Source organism: Sebastes fasciatus, chromosome 17, assembly GCF_043250625.1.
Source record: "Sebastes fasciatus isolate fSebFas1 chromosome 17, fSebFas1.pri, whole genome shotgun sequence".
Taxonomy (NCBI): Eukaryota; Metazoa; Chordata; class Actinopteri; order Perciformes; family Sebastidae; genus Sebastes; species Sebastes fasciatus.
In genome coordinates, this window is record NC_133811.1 from 7,622,738 (window position 1) to 7,639,990 (window position 17,253).

The window sequence follows — 17,253 nt, forward strand, 5'->3', positions numbered from 1 at the left end:
GCTAATGGTGTTCTGTACACTTTTTGCCCTTCATTGCACGCCAACTCTGTTGCCTAGAGCCAGACAAGCATGTTTGATTGTTCAATCTCCAGGGGATTATCCATTAGACAGTGTACACTTTGATTGATGTCCTTTTGACCAATAGTTTTTTGAGAAAAGTGTGGGAAAGATAACGCCTCTGCCTGTGTACGGAAGATCATTAACCTTAACGGTGTTCCGTGCAGAGCGCATAACATGATTTCAACGGTGATTAATGAAAATTTCAAAGGTTATATATAAATTTGATGTAAATAAACGTAAACCTTATTGACCCTTTATTAATTAACACGGCTGTAGCATCATCATCGCACGCAGGATTACGTACAAACAGCGTCTGCGTCGACGGGCTTGCTGCTGCAGTCTGAATGGTGCAAGCAGTCATTGTGCGCCATTGATGTTAAAAATGCCCATTTCAAAGCATTTATTCAATAAAAAGGTATTATATTTAATAACTTGTGATGACATAATAATCATTTCATACAGACTACAGTACCACGATAAGCATAAATTAAGTCAAAATGTAAATTTTTACCGCTCTAATCATCTCACCTCTCCAGCTGCAGTCGGGACTGGAGCTTCCCCTCCGGGCGCTGTGGGAGCACCTTGCAAACTTGTTGAAACCTGAAAGGAACAAATGGCGTGGAGGTCTCTTGCTTAGTCGGGAATGAAAGAGAGGGAACTGAAGATGACACACATATACATTTTATTCACGACCTGGAAGTATTTATTCAACCAACAGAACATTGTTAGTGTATGTATGATCCGTAAACATTTAAAAAGTTTGAAACCAAATTTAGCCTATTTAGCCTATCAATACTTTTAACATGGACAAAATGTCTTTGTACCTGCTAATCACTGGATACTAAGCTTAGCGAGTGGTATTGCATTAACTCTGAGAAAGAGAGCCATTATATCAGCGGGTATTGACATGCACTCTGATGAAGAGCTGACATTCATTTAATGCTGAATCCTGAGGGCTGTGGATGTATGTAGGTAGTGTCATCTGGAGGCTGATCTAAGTCTCCCAGGTTCACAGCTAAACAGATTTGCTTTGACAGCTTTGATAAGTAGAGCCACTAATACGCTGTTTAGAGCTCCAACAAGCCACCGAAGGAAGACAAATTCAATTTGTTCTATCTGACAGGTAGCAATGGCAAGAGTGATCGGTTTGACTTGAATGGGTTTTTCTCCTGAGCCGCGAGCATCACCTTTTGGCTTCTGGCATTGAAGTGGCACAGACATTTTCCAAATAGCCATTTAGCGGCACGTGCGGAGAGGTTAAATCCATCCTCCGCAAACATAGCGTTTTATCAAAATGAAGCGGGCAAGGACGCCACGCAGCAAAGTTCCAGGCCGCTGATCCTCTGTGATAAAACGGAGCTGTTCCTCGGCGATGATTTTTAACACCCAACGCTGATGAATTTTTCCAAAGATATCGGCAAGAGTGATGATATTAGGAGTGCTGTGTGGTGTAGTTCTGTTGCGTAATGGGCATTTCAATAGTGGAAGCTCTGCAGCAAACAGTCTTCTAGATGCTCTTTTTTAGAAAATCCTTGGCAACAGAAATAGAGAGCCCTAAGATTTTAAATCATGATTTAACCAGTATGACACATAATGTCACACCTACTCAGGAACTAAAAATACCCCACCTTTTGAACAAGGATGCACTATCAGCAGCGCTCATCTGTACATTTGCCGGATCTGTGGGCTCCCCCTCTCTCACAGAGCATCTTTTGGCAGAAAGCACCGCAGGCCATTAGCGAGGCGTAAGGAGTCCCACTGGTTTATTTCCAGTTCAGACTGTAGCTTTTCTCTGCGCTGGGAGAGGTGATTTATCCTTCTGCTGTCGTTCCCGTCCTGCTGTCCTCAGCACAATCACTGTGCGCTGGCTCTCTGTGAGCACACCTTTCGCCAGGCTCGCAGTATTACATTCAGCAAATGATGAAAAGATCTCAGATGTGCCACCATCCCCCCTCCTACACCCGCTTCATGTTAAGTGTGATTAATCATACATCCTTTCTCTCCTTGTGTCCGCTGTCGTTCTAATCATCCAGATGACTTTTTTTGTGTTTTAGCTGAATACGGTGCGTTTCTCCTTTTTCTGTATTTTATTTGTTTTTATTTTTTGTGCAGCTAACACCACAACCTGTCATTAAACGCATCCGCTTTTATTGTGGTGATTATAGACAGCAGCAGCAGCAGCACAATCCTCTCACACAGTTTAATGACATGAACCAGTACAGGAGGAGCCCATAATCCCTCGTGATAACTAAAGCATTAGCAAAACCCCGTAGCATCAATCACAGTAGGAGTCGGGCGGATTTTGATTTCTGATAAACACCAGGGATTACAGTTATGTGTTCAGTAAGACTCGTATATATATTTGGAGGATTGTCCATATGAGCCTCTGCAAACGCATCGACTGGGCGGTGATGCGTTCAAATGTCCAGATTAAGACTTCTCTCTGACATTTACTGGTATTACTCAAACAAATATGCAGCGAATCCGCCTGATCTCATTTTAAATAGTCAGGAACTTTAAATGGAACAAATACCATTACATCATGTCACTCTATTGTCTATAATACTGGCTGAAGTGGCTCAAGGCAGTGTATGCTCGTATGAGAACACATAAAAAGTTGTACCCACGACTGGACAAATAAATTATCCAGGTAGTAATTATGTTTCCCTTCAAAACACAAGTAGTGAGTAATATATAATTGTATATCATAGAAATTCTAGGAGACAGACCTCAAGCAATACAGTTGTATTGTATTAAGGCCCTTACCATGGTAGCTAGTTGAAATTGTGCTTTAGTTGTGCCTTTTACCATATACTCTCAAACTAAATCACAATAAATCTAAATGACACAAATTGCACAATCGGGGCTTGTGGGGGCCCTTTGGGGATTTGAGGCCCTGGGGCAGTTGCCCACTTTGCTCAGTCGGTAATCCAGACCATCAAGTTTCTAGCAGTAGTAATGTCCAACCCAATCTCACGGGAAGGCGTATGAATAGCGCAATATCACAAGGACATCCCGTTTGTCATGAGGATGCATTTGCATGTCATTTGTACGTCAAGCAACAAAACTATGGTAACGTCCACAGACTTAGTTAGATTTAGGAAAAACATAATTACGTATGTAAACTAAGTAATATATATGCAGAAACAACGTAATATAAGTACGTAAAACACGTTACTTAAAAACATGCAACAAACATCACTAATGTAACTTACAAAACAAAACACTGGTTTTGAACACCGGTCTCCTGGTTGAAAGTCCTGTGTGTGTTGGACCTGTTGGAGAGACAACAGGAAATGAGGGAAAGAGAGATTTAACCATAGAAACTGTCAAAGTTAACGCGATAATAATACATTAATGCAACTTTTTAGGTTGTAGCGGGCTCAGTTTTAAAGCTAGAGTGACAATCCTGGCATCATATAAAACTAGAAAAACCTAAAAAAAACATCGGTACCAACCATGTCATACTAGCTTGTCAGGAAGGAGGTTACATAACGCTCCAAACTTACGCTAAATTTTTGGCCATTTTCAAAGGGGTCCCTTGATCGCTGACCTCAAGATATGTGAATGAAAATGGGTTCTATGGGTACCCACGAGTCTCCCCTTTACAGACATGCCCACTTTATGATAATCACATGCAGTTTGGGGCAAGTCATAGTCAAGTCAGCACACTGACACACTGACAGCTTTTGTTGCCTGTTGGGCTGCAGATTGCAATGTTATGATTTGAGCATATTTTTATATTTTTTTATTTCAAATGCAGTACCTGTGAGGTTTTCTGGACAATATTTGTCATTGTTTTGTGTTGTTAATTGATTTACAATAATGAATATGTACATATATTTGCATAAAGCAAGCATGTTTTTTTAGGGCTTTTTGTTGTCTTTATTTGACAGAGATAGTGGTAGTAATGAAAGGGGGAGAGAGAGAGGGGACGACATGCAGCAAAGGGCCACGGGTCGGATTTGAACCCTGGGAGAAGTAAAACTGATGTGGCAGGGGAGATCAAGAAGTCATGGGTTTATATAGTCGACTTCCACCAAATTAGAATTAAAAAAGACAATTTAAGAACATGAATTAATAGAAAAGTTTGCCAATGAACGTCACATCTTTACGTTTCGTTTGCCTTTAATTAATTTTTGTTTGGAATGACAGGATGATTAAATTAGAACCACAGGACATTTGTTGTATTAACGCACATTGTTTACAACATCTGACATTCAATCATACACATTTTGAAATTAATTAAATCTTTAATTAACATTAAGTTTTCAAATTATGTCGGAGTTTCTTCAGGTGACCTGGTAAGTACAGAGTAACGATGCAACGTACTGTTTCACAGTCTAATCTTTCCATTACTGCTCCTTTATGCCTGATGTGTGAACAGCTGATATGGCTCCTGTATACACTATGATACTGAAAGCAACACAGTCACGCTTTGTTCTTGATAAGAAAACCAGCTTTTCTCCTTGTTCAAGCATATTTATCCATCAGTGTTAGAACACTGTTGGTAGACCGAGCGAGGACTGAGATATCCATTCAAACATCCCGGACGCCGTGTGCGAAACACAACCTGTCAGAAGGATGGAGCGGGTGCACAAAAGCTGTAGTAACGCGCCGGCGAGATGTCGGCTGTGTGATCTGGCCCTGCAAATCATTGTTCAAGAGACGCCACAGCTCAGTGATCAAGGCTCTATCCAGGTGGAAATGATGGATGCGCAGGACATCGGTTAAACTCAGCACATTTAAAACATTTCCTGACAACCTCTGTTCGCCCCGGCGCTAGCGCTTGTCTCCTTTGATGATCCTTTTGTAAATTTGAATACATCAGACGCAGGACTTGTTTGCTTAGATAACTTTAAATTGAATTTTTCCTGACCCAACAATTCGTGCCCTACTCAATACACATGCAGTTAATTAGTGTGCACATTTCTGTGGCGGTATTGCAATGTTTCAGGTGGCGTACACCAAGTTCTCATCAAAGTCCACACACTCTAACATGAAGGCAGACATGTCTTACATATTCATCACTCCAAGGTTATAACATTGCAGGAGGCCACTTTGAGTGCAGGGTTGGAATTAGCACAGTGGGGCATGGTATTTACGATGAGACGGGCTGAATAGGGCGCTGTATGATCACACCCAGCCACAGGACTTGGGGTAATTATAAAAAGTTGAAGGAACATACAGTAGCTGAGAGCAGCTGGAGTTCAGCCTGGCCAGGATAAAAAATCCAACAGTCACTTACTGCATTAGAGCGAATCACTGCAGCTCGCCTCTCAAATCCCTCACCCAGGAATTGGCAGGAGCCTCCTAATAAGCACTTGCTTTCTGAACAAAAGGCAGGAGAGATATAGGTGAGGTGCAGAACCAAACTGGCTGTTTTTTTTGTTTTTTTTACCTCCTGCTAGCTAATTGATGACCTAGATAGTTGAGGGAGACAGCTGTATAACTCACTGGTAAAGGAAAACATGGCGAGGGGGGACAAAAGCATCGCTCTCCTTTTGTCTCCCTGACCATCTCCGGCTGCTGGTGGAATTGTGTTTAGCCCGTGTACGGCTTGTATGACTTTGATGGGTGTCTGCGCACAACGTACCCCGACACAGTAATGCATAACATTTGGGTTTTTATGGCTAAAAAAGTGGTGACCTTGTGAAGTAATCTAAGCCGGGGAGCCTTTGATAGACGGAGACGCGCCGGAGGCGGTCAAGTTCAATGTTAGCTCAAACATGCACATTATGATAATGTTGCACATTGGAAATTCATATTCAAACATTCAGGAACATGCACTTCAACAGACTCAGGAAATGTTTGAGCAGATATCAGTAAAGTTCTGATTTCAAGAAAAAAATACATTATATTTTATCATAAATTGTCACATTTACAAGGACATTAGTGCATGGTGTTTCCTTTTTCACGTTGACTTATTTCTGATTTGTTTGAGCCAAATATGTAACAATTTGACCAGTTCAGGACTCTGCTTACTGGACTGCACTTTGAGGCTAATTAGTTGCTTGAACTGCTGGTTAGATGCTATTGATTGTTGTATCTGTTCTCAGTTTAAAGGGGCACTCCAATTTTACATTTACAAGTCAGTTTACTAGTCATGGGGAGTTGTACACTGCCTGTAAATAACAGCAGTATAAAGTATTATGTATCTCTGGAGAGAGATTTATCAAGTCTGAGAAAAATCTGACATCACATAGGTGACTGTTGCATTGTGGGAAATATGGATGCAAAACCGAACTGTAAAAACAAACCGTTCACTGACGTACAAACCGAACTGTGGGCTTGTTGAACCGTTGCACCACTGTTAAAACAGGCCTGCCTAATTATGTGATGAGGTGCCAAAGAAATAGAAGTGGCAGTTTTCTGAACATAGGCTTACCTGACCATTAAGTAGCCTTCCTTATTACCTCCGCCAAGGCCGAAGGCCAAGGAAGGAGGTTATGTTTTCACTGACGTTGGTTTGTTGGTTTGTCCGTTTGGAGGATTACTCCAAAAGTCTGTGATGGATTTAAAGACATTTTTTGGAGGGGTGGGGTGTGGTACAATGAACAATCCATTAGATTTTGGATTTAATTTATTTTAGCACGTTCATGACGCGTCACCCTGCCTCTTTCCTTCTGCCTGCAGAGAGAGGGACAGGGGACATCTGTAGATTCGGCATTTTTTCATACTAAACTCTGTGAAATTACAGTTGAGTTTGACCAAAGCACACTTGGTGATTGTTGGAAAGAGTAACGACGACGGTTTAGGTGAAATTTAATTTGTTTTTGTCCAGTTTGATGAAGTGTTTTATGCTGCTCTGCTACATACAGCTGATCTCAACATAAACATAAATACACGTGGATGATGGCGCAAGCTGCACGGAGAGGGGGGGCAATCGTACTCGGGCAGCTTGGTGGAGGTCTGCGCTCGCCGAGTGCCATTCTAGTTTCATGTATAAAATCAGTGTTATGGTTTCATATAATATAGAAATCTAATTCATTACCATCAATCAATGTATCTATTTTGAAGTTCAAACACATAGAAATGGTTGTTTTTACCATTTTTTGTCTGTGACCCTTTAGTACTATGGGATGGGAGTTAAATTGTTTTTGAATATGAGTGAATTAAAAGAATACTTTGACCTTAAAACAATCATTTCTATATAAATCACTCACCGCATGTTACCTTGAATTCTTTAAGAAAACTTCTTGCATGTCTCCAAAGTGAACAGAGAATCCGAAAACGGAATAAATCCTTGATGAATTGATATAAATGGGGGGCTGCGTTTAACAACAGCAAAACTCGCGCACAACTTGTGCAGTATAATCCAAGTCTCATTTATCCAGTCGTATGCTCGCTACTTCCCAAACACATGCATCTTCGACAAAAACTTTACTGTTTAAAACACTTCGGACTTGTCTGAACTCACACAGACTCGCAGCGTGCAAGCGTGGGACTGTGGTGTTTTAAATAGTTAGGTTTTGGTGAAAATGCTCTTGTTTTGATATAGACTTTTTGTTTTGATATAATTTTGCTGTTGTTAAACGAGGCCCACATTTACTTCAATTCATCAAGACTTTTCTCTGTTTTTGGATGCTCTGTTCACCGTGGAGGCATGTGAGAAGTTTTCTTCAACAATTCAAGGTAACATGCGGTGAGTAATTGATATAAAAATGGTCATTTTAAGGGTGAAGTATTCCTTAAAGGTTGGTTGGGGCACCCTGATGACCGACGGGTTAAGGCATAGTCCGTGAACTGTAACGTCTGATTGCACGTTGTTCCACATTTCACTCTCTTTGCTTCCCATCATGTCTCTACGGTCAAAAAAAAGTCTGCCCAAAAAATATATATTTTGGTTGCAGATTGCTAGGTAATTTGATGAATTAGACTTAAATCATGCCCTACACTATTAATTATTATACTGTACAAGGACATCATTTCCACTTGGGGTGGGCGTTGGAGATTTTTGTCTCCTCCCCATCCCCCACCCCTAATTCAGTTTGATTTAATCAGTAAAGAAAAAAGTGTCCAGCTGCCAAATTTCAGAGAAGAGAAGAGTTGATCACCTTTAGTTGTTGCCATGGACTCCTGGTAATTAAGTTTTAGAAACAGCAACGTTTTTTTTGGCCTGCATACCACCTCTCAGACAACAAACAACTTCCCTACCTTATTAGTGGAGGTTGTTGGGGCTGACTGCAGGCATTCATGCTTTTATTTCCAGTTTATAGTCTCTTAAAAATCCACTAGAATTAAAGCAATAAATATGTTTATTCATATGGCTTATTTTCATTGCATATTTTATTCTTATTCTAATTCTTTGTTCTAAACATATTTTCTTCATTGTCTATTTTATTTGACTGTTACACGTCGGAGCCCGAAGGACTTCACTGTCTCATTACTGTCTACACTGCACTGAAATATGTGACAATAAAACCTAAAGGGCACTACCCTTTGTTAGAAAGATGAAAAATAGCATTATTAACCTTAATCCTACTGACCGGGGTCCCCGCAGACCCCACAGGTATACATTCTGTCATATCTCACGTGTATCATCATTCCATTTTTTTCATGACTTTGACAATCAATTGGTTCCTAATGACTTCATATCATTGTTATCAGTTTCTGTTTTAATTATTACTTTTTAGAGAAATACCAATGTATTTGTGTCCTGGGGGATCCCAGTGAAAAAAAGCACTCAATTCCACCTACGCAGTTTTAATAGATGGAACATTTTTTTGAGTTCATGTTTGCCGAGAGTCCTAATTTAAAGTATCACAGGGGGGTAGGGGTCATTTTGAAGGAGACAGATGCAGCAGACACAGTTTTCCTCATGTGCTTTGTCTATTTTCGTTTTACACAATATGTAAATTAACTGTTACTTTCCTAAGATAATAATAATCTTTTTTTTTCTTCAGGTGGAGTTTGTTACATAAATAATAGTTTAATAGTTTTGAGTAGAAAAGAGTAAACATTTTATTGTGATGGTTGTTTCTTACAGTATTCTTGCAGTCCTTGTATGTTAAAATGGTTGGATGAAGGTTGATCATATAAACGATAAATAACATGATACATAAGCGCCATGTCTCGATTTATTACACTAAAGGTGATTATAGGATTAGTGCAACAATAATACATGAATTTGCATAATGTTTAAATTTCTCTGTTATTACAGAAATTACAGTAACCAATTTCATTAAATTTTGTAATTTGCAAGATTAATATAAATATATATAAATGCAGGAAATAACAACATTTTTTCTGATTGAAGAACCTCTGACTTCATCGTGTCTGATATAGCATAATTGTATGCTAAGATTTTCGGACAATCGCCGAGCATCTTCATGCAATATAAAACCATGAAAGGTGACAAGGTGAACCACGGATAAGACATCTCAGAGATGCTTCCATACTGATCCTATCGAGACACGACAGGAAAAAAAACTGCTGATAAGTTTTCATTAGCTTCAGCTCGCTGCTTGAGCACAAGACATGTCTTTGCTCTTTATCTCAAACACACAGATTCTGACTGATCCGCGCTCTCGCTCTCTGTTGCAGTTTAACTTTGTCGGCAAACTCCTCGGGCCACGCGGGAACTCGTTAAAGAGACTACAGGAGGACACTCTCACAAAGATGTCAATTCTCGGAAAAGGATCCATGAGAGACAAAGAAAAGGTAACACTCCAGTCTGTTATTTCATTCTTTCCTGCTCTCCTTGCTCCTTTCACTCTTTTTTTCCCTTCAAATCATTTAATCTTGGTCTGCAGCGGTAAGTCTTTCAGGTGGTTTGAAGTGAAGGTTGCATCTCTAAAGTTAAGAAAGAGACATTTTAATGTAAGGGGTCCAATGAAAATCCAGCTAAAAGTGAAATTGTTCTGACAAATCAATGCATTGACATGAGGTGACGTTGTTCTCTTGTTCCAGTTTTCCTCAATGTTCCTCAAAGTTAAAAATAGGGCTGTCAATCGATTAAAATAGTTAATCGCAATTAATCACAAATTAATTGCACACTTTTTATCTATTCAAAATGTACCTTAAAGGGAGTTTTGTCAAGTATTTACTACCCTTATCAACATGGGAGTGGGCAAATATGCCAGCTATATGCAAAAATATGTATATATCTATTAGGGGTGTAACGATTCATCTACTACATCGATGTATCAATTTATATTCCTACGATCCAATTACATCAATAGGTACTCGGCAAGTTGTCCTTCACGGGAGACGTATATTGATATAAAATCGATTTGAAACACAAAAATCAATTGTATCAATACTAAGGATTTGCACCTTGTATTTAAGGACGACAAATCTTATATGAAAGTGTTTTTTAGCACTTTTATTAGTAAAGAAATGTTAAACGTTACTCCGGTTCACTCTCCAGACATGCGCCAGCTTGCCAGCTCCGCCCTCTGCAGCGCGAGCACGCATCCATGGCGTGCATGCAGACGGACGGAGCACTGGACTCCTCGCTCTCTCACCCGGTAACGGCGTGAAGGGAGACGGGCACCAGTTCTGCATGAGCTGCTGGCGCTGCGGTGCCGAGGAGCCGGTCGACGGAGTTTCGTTTTGGGGGCATTACGTGAGCCGGCGCTATCAATCACATGACGAGGGCGCTATCGTATTGCTCTAGATGGGCTAAATATCGTCCTTGAATCGTATCGGAACCATGGACATCGTATCGTATCGTATCGTTGTTAAACGTATCGTTACACCCCTAATATCTATCATTGGAATTAACAACATAAATCAATTACAAATATTGTCCAGAAACCTTCACAGGTACTGCATTTAACATAAATAATATGCTCAAATCATAACAGGGTAAACTCAAACCCAACAGGCAACAACAGCTGTTAGTGTGTCAGTGTGCTGACTTGACTATGACTTGCCCCAAACTGCATGTGATTATCATAAAGTGGGCATGTCTGTAAAGGGGAGACTCGTGGGTACCCATAGAACCCATTTTCAGGTCAAGGGACCCCTTTGAAAATGGCCATGCCAGTTTGTCCTCACCAAAATGTGGCATAAGTTTAGAGCATTATTTAGCCTCCTTCTCAGCAGGCTAGTATGACATGGTTGGTATCAGTGGATTCTTTGGGTGTTGTAGTTTTATAAGATACCAGTATCTTCACCCTAGCTTTAAAATGAGCCCGCTACAACCTAAAAATCTTCAGGTGCAGTAATGCGTTAAAGAGTTTGGTGGTGCTTAAACAAATTTGTGTTAACGTGTTATTATCGCGTTAACTTTGACAGCCCTTGCTTTAAAGTTTAAACAACAGAGAAGCCTCATCAGATATGAGCTTCTTCATTTATCAATCATGAAAACAGTTGAAACTGAATTGGATTAATCTCCCCCTTATTTTCTCAAAAAAAACATTTTTGGTCGATAAATATATTGAAAAATTACAATAAAATGTCTTGTTTTGTCCAATCAGCAGTCTAAAACCCAAAGATATTCAGTTTACTGTCATAGAAAATGAAGGTATCAAAAACATTTTTACATATCAGAGGCGAGAACTTATTAAACGATAATCAAAATCGCTTGACAAATTAAATAATCAAATAATTTTTCACCTCTAACATTTATGTTTTCAATATAATACAAAAATAACATCAACATAATTTGATTTTTAAATGTAATTTTCAAAAACAACCTCATTGTTGAAATTTGTGCTAAGCTGCCAGTTTGTCTTGTAGTTGATATGATTTAGATAATTAGAAATTCAACTGTTTCAAAACATTTCATCCTAAACTTACTAACTCTTCAAAATATTATCACATGGATCAAATAATTATAATTATTTCTTTTTTTTTCTCTTCACTTTATCTTAGCTCAATGTTTGTTTGTCTCATTCTAAATCAGATGTGAGCAGATCACCCCAGGAACCCCGACTACATTTGATTGACAGCTCTTGGGTCACATACAGTTTTGAAAAACAGCTTCAACTTGAAAACACATTTCAAAAGTTTATGGAAATGTGAATGATCTTGGGGATCACCAAACGCGCCTGACATATTTCAAAGCCTGTTCTCTCATAGTAAACAAAATACAGAGTCACATCAAGTGCAGGCTGCACACAGGACAACACTATATCTACATTTATGGTTTTGTTTTCATATGAGCTCCGTCGCAAGATAATGAACATGCATCATCAATGATTTGAACATAAATGGAAACTTTGTGGTAAAAAAAGGATGGATTTTATGAAAAGACTGAAACTTGAAATTTCCAACACAATCCAGTTTAACAACTTCTATCATCCATGATCATGTCGGTACCAGTGGGCAACTCCAGGGTCTGAAAAGTGAAGCCAATGCAGAAGTGCCTTAAATTGCATTCTTTCTAACAGCCAGCAGGGGGCGACTCCTGTGGTTGCAAAAAGAAGTACGGGTGTTCAATACAGCATGATGTTCATGTAGTAAATTATGGTCCCGTTTAGAGTCAAATAGACCATAAAGCAGGGTACGCTTTAGGACGGGGCTACCTTGTGACTGACAGGTCGCTACAAGGGATGTTAATAATTAACCGTTAACCGACATTAAGCATTTTAACCGATAAACGCTATCGGTTAAACGGTTAAAATAAATATTATTAGTTAATTAAAAAGCTGAGAAAAACACACAGGAGCGGCTCATCTCTTTAAAGAGAAAAGCTGGTCCACCTTAACAGTCCACCTTAAGAGGCGGAGCCGGAGTTGCAAGACACAGAAAGTTGGCTCCGGTCTACAGCTTGCTTGAGCGGAGCGAGTTGTAGCCTCGTAGCATTTATCCACCGACAAATAAACTGTACACACACTGTCTGCTAAACCTACTTTCACAGCTGTAACACCGCCGATAAACCCACATTCACCGCTGCCGCCGCAATGACCACCGAGCTACCAGCAGAGCTGCAGCTGCTAACGTAGCACAAAAAACACTCACTGTTTGTGGGACCATCGTTATCGTTAATCCCGGCAGATAGAGTATCGTTACGCTGAACGCAGAAAAATCTGCTAAACTAAACAAAATATGCGGTGGAGACTTTTACTGGGAACGTGGCTGCATGTCCGCGACACTACACGCAACACCGTGGGTACTAGGTTAACTATCCTGCCGGTGAACTGGGGACTCCGTGTCTGTTGTGCTCCATACACTGAAGCTTGCGCACCGCTGCATGCGAGGCACTAATCTTGTCGATTAACGGTTAATAATCGGTTAACAAGGGTCGGTTATCGGTTAAGAATTTTTTTCAAAATTAGCATTCCTAGTCGCTGCCACGGAATTGTAACGTTTTGGTCGCCCAAAAATGTCTTATTCAGCATTCGGTTGTACTTATCTCCGCTCTCTTGTGTCCCATCTGGTTGCAAAAACCAACATGGCGTCTGACAAAATGGTGAACTCAAGGCTTCAGAGTGGCAGTCCACATAACAATAGGTGACGTCACGGTGACTACTTCCACTTCTTATAGACAGTCTACGGTCAGTACATAAAGAGAGGATATAAATGTCTCTTTAGCAGCAGAATTGATTGCAGACTGGACTGGTTAACAGGGAATAAATCACCTTCACTTGGCTGGTGTGCATCTTTCCCTCTGTTTGTCAGCGGTGATTTGTTGGTGGCAATGATTCTCGCCATCATACAGCACATTCCCTTTTGATTACTGTGATCAATAGTCTCTGATGGCCGACTCCTCTGGAGTACCTAAAGAAAAGATCTGTCATGGAGATGTGCTGACCTCGGCAGCCCTTAACTGTCTGCGCAAACCCACCGCGGGATTTATGACTGACAGCTTTCTGTCGGGGACGCTCCGTTGCGGCGCCGCTTCCTCTTTTTTAGGGGGAGGAAAATGGATACACCTTCGCTACAAAACCACTACTTTATCTTCAGCCGGTTGCTGACTCTCTGTTTTCAGCTGCGCAGCATGTGTCATCAGAGTTTTCAGCACTTGAAATTCCTCGTGTAGGTCACGGAGCTGGTCCACTGCAGAGCAAAAAAAAAGACTTTTTCAAGTCAAGTTGAAACAAAGCTGCCTCGCCATTATGGAGGCACCATGTGAGGCGCTGCCTTAAAGGACATGTTTCTATTTGTGTCGATAAAATACATACTGTACTGCTCTCCTGGGGTGCATCTGACTGACAGGGAAGGAAATAATGTTCGGTTTTCACCCAGCAGAAGACATTAGATGGACTTATAATTGTATTGCTACATTCTCTTTAAAGCTTTTACGTATGGCGGCAAAGAGCAAAGATAATTGCTCAGATACTTGATGTTGCAGGACCTTGATCTTGTGTTGACAAGAACGGGAGGGCAGAGAGGTTGAAAGGCACCAAGCTGTCGGAGTCAGAGCCTCCCCGCCTGGTTACGACACCGCGGTCGTCCTGCCGCTGTCAGAGCAGGATGATGTAAAGGCATCCGTGTTTCCGCGCCCCCTTCTCGTTAGTGCCGTGATTAACTCATCCATTTCCCTCCCCGGGACTTGTTCTCCCGCTTTCATTTTCCCGATAGACAAAACAATCGCTTTGTTTCACTTTTGCTAAGTCCTGCATCGGGCTTAATTGCGAGCTGGAATGCCTTCATTGTCTGAAAGGACTGCTCTGTATGTGTAAGTACTGTACTGTCCATTATAATGTGAAGATCAAGGAATGATATAATTGAAATCACATTAAGGAGCCTATAAATTATGGGAGATAAAGTTCAGGGTGGCAGTGCTTGGCAACAAATTACACATTTTAATGTACTTACCAGTTTCCAGGCTTACTAAGTCAATCTATTGTGACCCGATGCTGCTGATTGTACAGTAGCTGTTCAATCTATTGTTTTTTTTTGCTGCATTGTTTTATTCTTTTGTCATTGCCAGTCTTTTAATTCCTTCCATTGCTCCATCCCTTCACCTTTTGCAAACTCAAGCATTCTGGTCGGGGAGCCCTCTTTTTCTTTTCTCTCTGGATTTTATTTTTGTCTTCCCTGAAGGTGGTGGTGGCGTTTGGTAGATTTGCCACAGTCTTGTACTGTAGGTTATGTACGATTTGATGACTTCCTGTGTGCTATCTTGTATGTTCTTCTTCCTGACATCCAACATCCTGTGATACACAGTCAGCAATGTCAGGTTCTGAAAAGTGAAGCCAATGTGGAAATTAGGGATGCTCATTTTGAAAAATGTTCTTAACCGATAACCGACAAGATTAAAGCCTCACATGCAGCGGTGTTCCAGCTGCAGGAGCACAACAGATATACGTTGACGGGAGTCCCCAGTACACCCGTCTGGGAGCGTTAACTTTGCAGCCATGATGCCGCATGTAGTGTCGCGGACATGCAGCCACTTTCCCAGAAAAAGTCTACTTTAGTTTAGCGAGTGTCCACCAAACAGTGTGTGTATTTGTGCTACGTTAGCAGCTCTAGCATTGCCGGAGGATTCGTGCTCGCCGCCACACACGTAATCTGCGTAACTTTAGCGAGTTTCCAACAGGCCATGTGTTGACGGTGAGTGTGAGGTTGTTGGTGGCGTTCTAGCTGTGAACGTAGGTGTAGCAGTGTGTGTACAGTTTTTTTTGTCGGTGAATAAATGCTACAAAACTACAACTCCTACGCTCCGCTTAAGCGAGCTGGAACTGTTCTTTTAATACATCCATGGAGAGACCGGAGCCACCTTCCTGTATCCTGCAACTCCGGCTCCGCCTCTTAATTTGGGCTGTTAAGGTGGACCAGCTTTTTCTCCTTAAAGAGACGAGCCGCTCCTCTGAGCCGCTCAGCTTTTGAATTAATTATTAACATTTCTTTTAACCGTTTTAACCGATAGCGTTAATCGGTTAAAATGCTTAATGTCGGTTAACGGTTAAACGGTTAATTCTTGACATCCCTAGTGGAAATGTCTTAAACTTGCATTCTTTCTAATAGCCAGCAGGGGGCGACTCCTCCGGTTGCAAAAAGAAGTCTGATTGAATAGAAGTCTATGAGAAAATGAGCCTACTTCTTACTTGATTTATTACCTCAGTAAACATTGTAAACATGAGTTTATGGTCTCAATCGCTAGTTTCAAGTCTTCTTCAATACAGCATGATGTTCATTTAGTAAATTATGGTCCCATTTAGAGTTAAATAGACCATAAAGCAGGGGATGCTTTAGGGCGTGGCTACCTTGTGACTGACAGGTCGCTACCCCAGATTGTCCGGTCTGGGAGTTGTCGAGAGATGGCGACGGCCAAAATGCCGAACTCGAGGCTTCAAAACAGCAGTCCACAAACCAATGGGTGACGTCACTGTAACTATGTCCTCTTGTTATACACAGTCTACGGTGATATACAGCAAGTGATGCTTGTGTGGTTAATTTGGATAACTGTGTGTAAGTAGATGTGTAGGCATCAATGGCTCGATCCTTTTGGCTTCAACTTGCTGTTGAATGAAGAGCAGTGATTGGTCAGTATATCCGAGGGATGTATAGGCGGAAGCGCTGAGCTGAGGAGAGTGGAGATATAAACTGCTCCCAGTCCATTAAGTGCTTTAAAAAAACAAATAAAAAAATCTTTAAATCTTTAAATAAATTCTATACAGAGTATACACAGAATAATAGAATTTGCCCCATTTTCCAGCGTCTGTCCTTAATTTAATTTGAATGTGAATGCTCCGAGCTAGACATTAAGCTAAGCTCTGTCTGCAGGAACGCCTGCGTCCAGAGCATTGTGGCCTTCAGTTTCCAGGGTGAACGGCTTTTCATAAGTAGATTTACAGAGGGAAAAAAAGTAAACAGGACGAAGATGCTGCCAGTAGATATGAGAAACAGACAGCTGTAATCTCCTGCCGTGGGCTGCTGAGCTGCTATAGGACTGCTGGATCACCGATGCTTCTTATCAGTGCTGAATGGGGGAGGGGTCGCCAAGTATCAAAACTGATATTATATCTACAATATCATGCAAATGATATGGTCACACATACAGATCGGTTTCAGACCAAATGTGAGTATAACATTGACACTATATGGACACTGTATAGACAGAAAGATGAAGTAAAAGAACAAATACTTTTTTTAAAGAAAGGGAAGTCCTCAGATGTCACATGCTGACATTAGACTGGGTCGCTTGCAGATGATAGTTAAAGCACATGATAATGATTGTTTTTCATATCTTTTTTTTGCAAATATGCCAAGGAACACATGAAAGGGAAAGGAGAGACACGTCTGCAAGCAGTCGTCTCTTTCTAACACCCTGCTTACACTCCCAGCTCGACACCG

The 17,253-nt window shown here is 40.9% G+C and overlaps 1 protein-coding gene across 3 annotated transcripts in view; it reads left to right on the forward strand.

Annotated features, from left to right (window-relative positions):
- The window catches only part of khdrbs3 (KH domain containing, RNA binding, signal transduction associated 3), a 131,729-nt gene that overhangs the window by 58,585 nt on the left and 55,891 nt on the right, over positions 1–17,253 (forward strand). For 2 of the 3 annotated variants that reach the window (XR_012590678.1, XM_074613718.1), the window contains exon 3: positions 9,607–9,723. The exons of the other annotated variant lie outside the window; for it this stretch is intronic. Coding sequence is in view for 1 of the 2 variants with exons in the window: in XM_074613718.1 (XP_074469819.1) it covers positions 9,607–9,723 (117 nt within the window). In the remaining variant the exon portion in view is untranslated. The remainder of the gene's footprint in view (positions 1–9,606; positions 9,724–17,253) is intronic. 3 annotated transcript variants of the gene reach the window in all.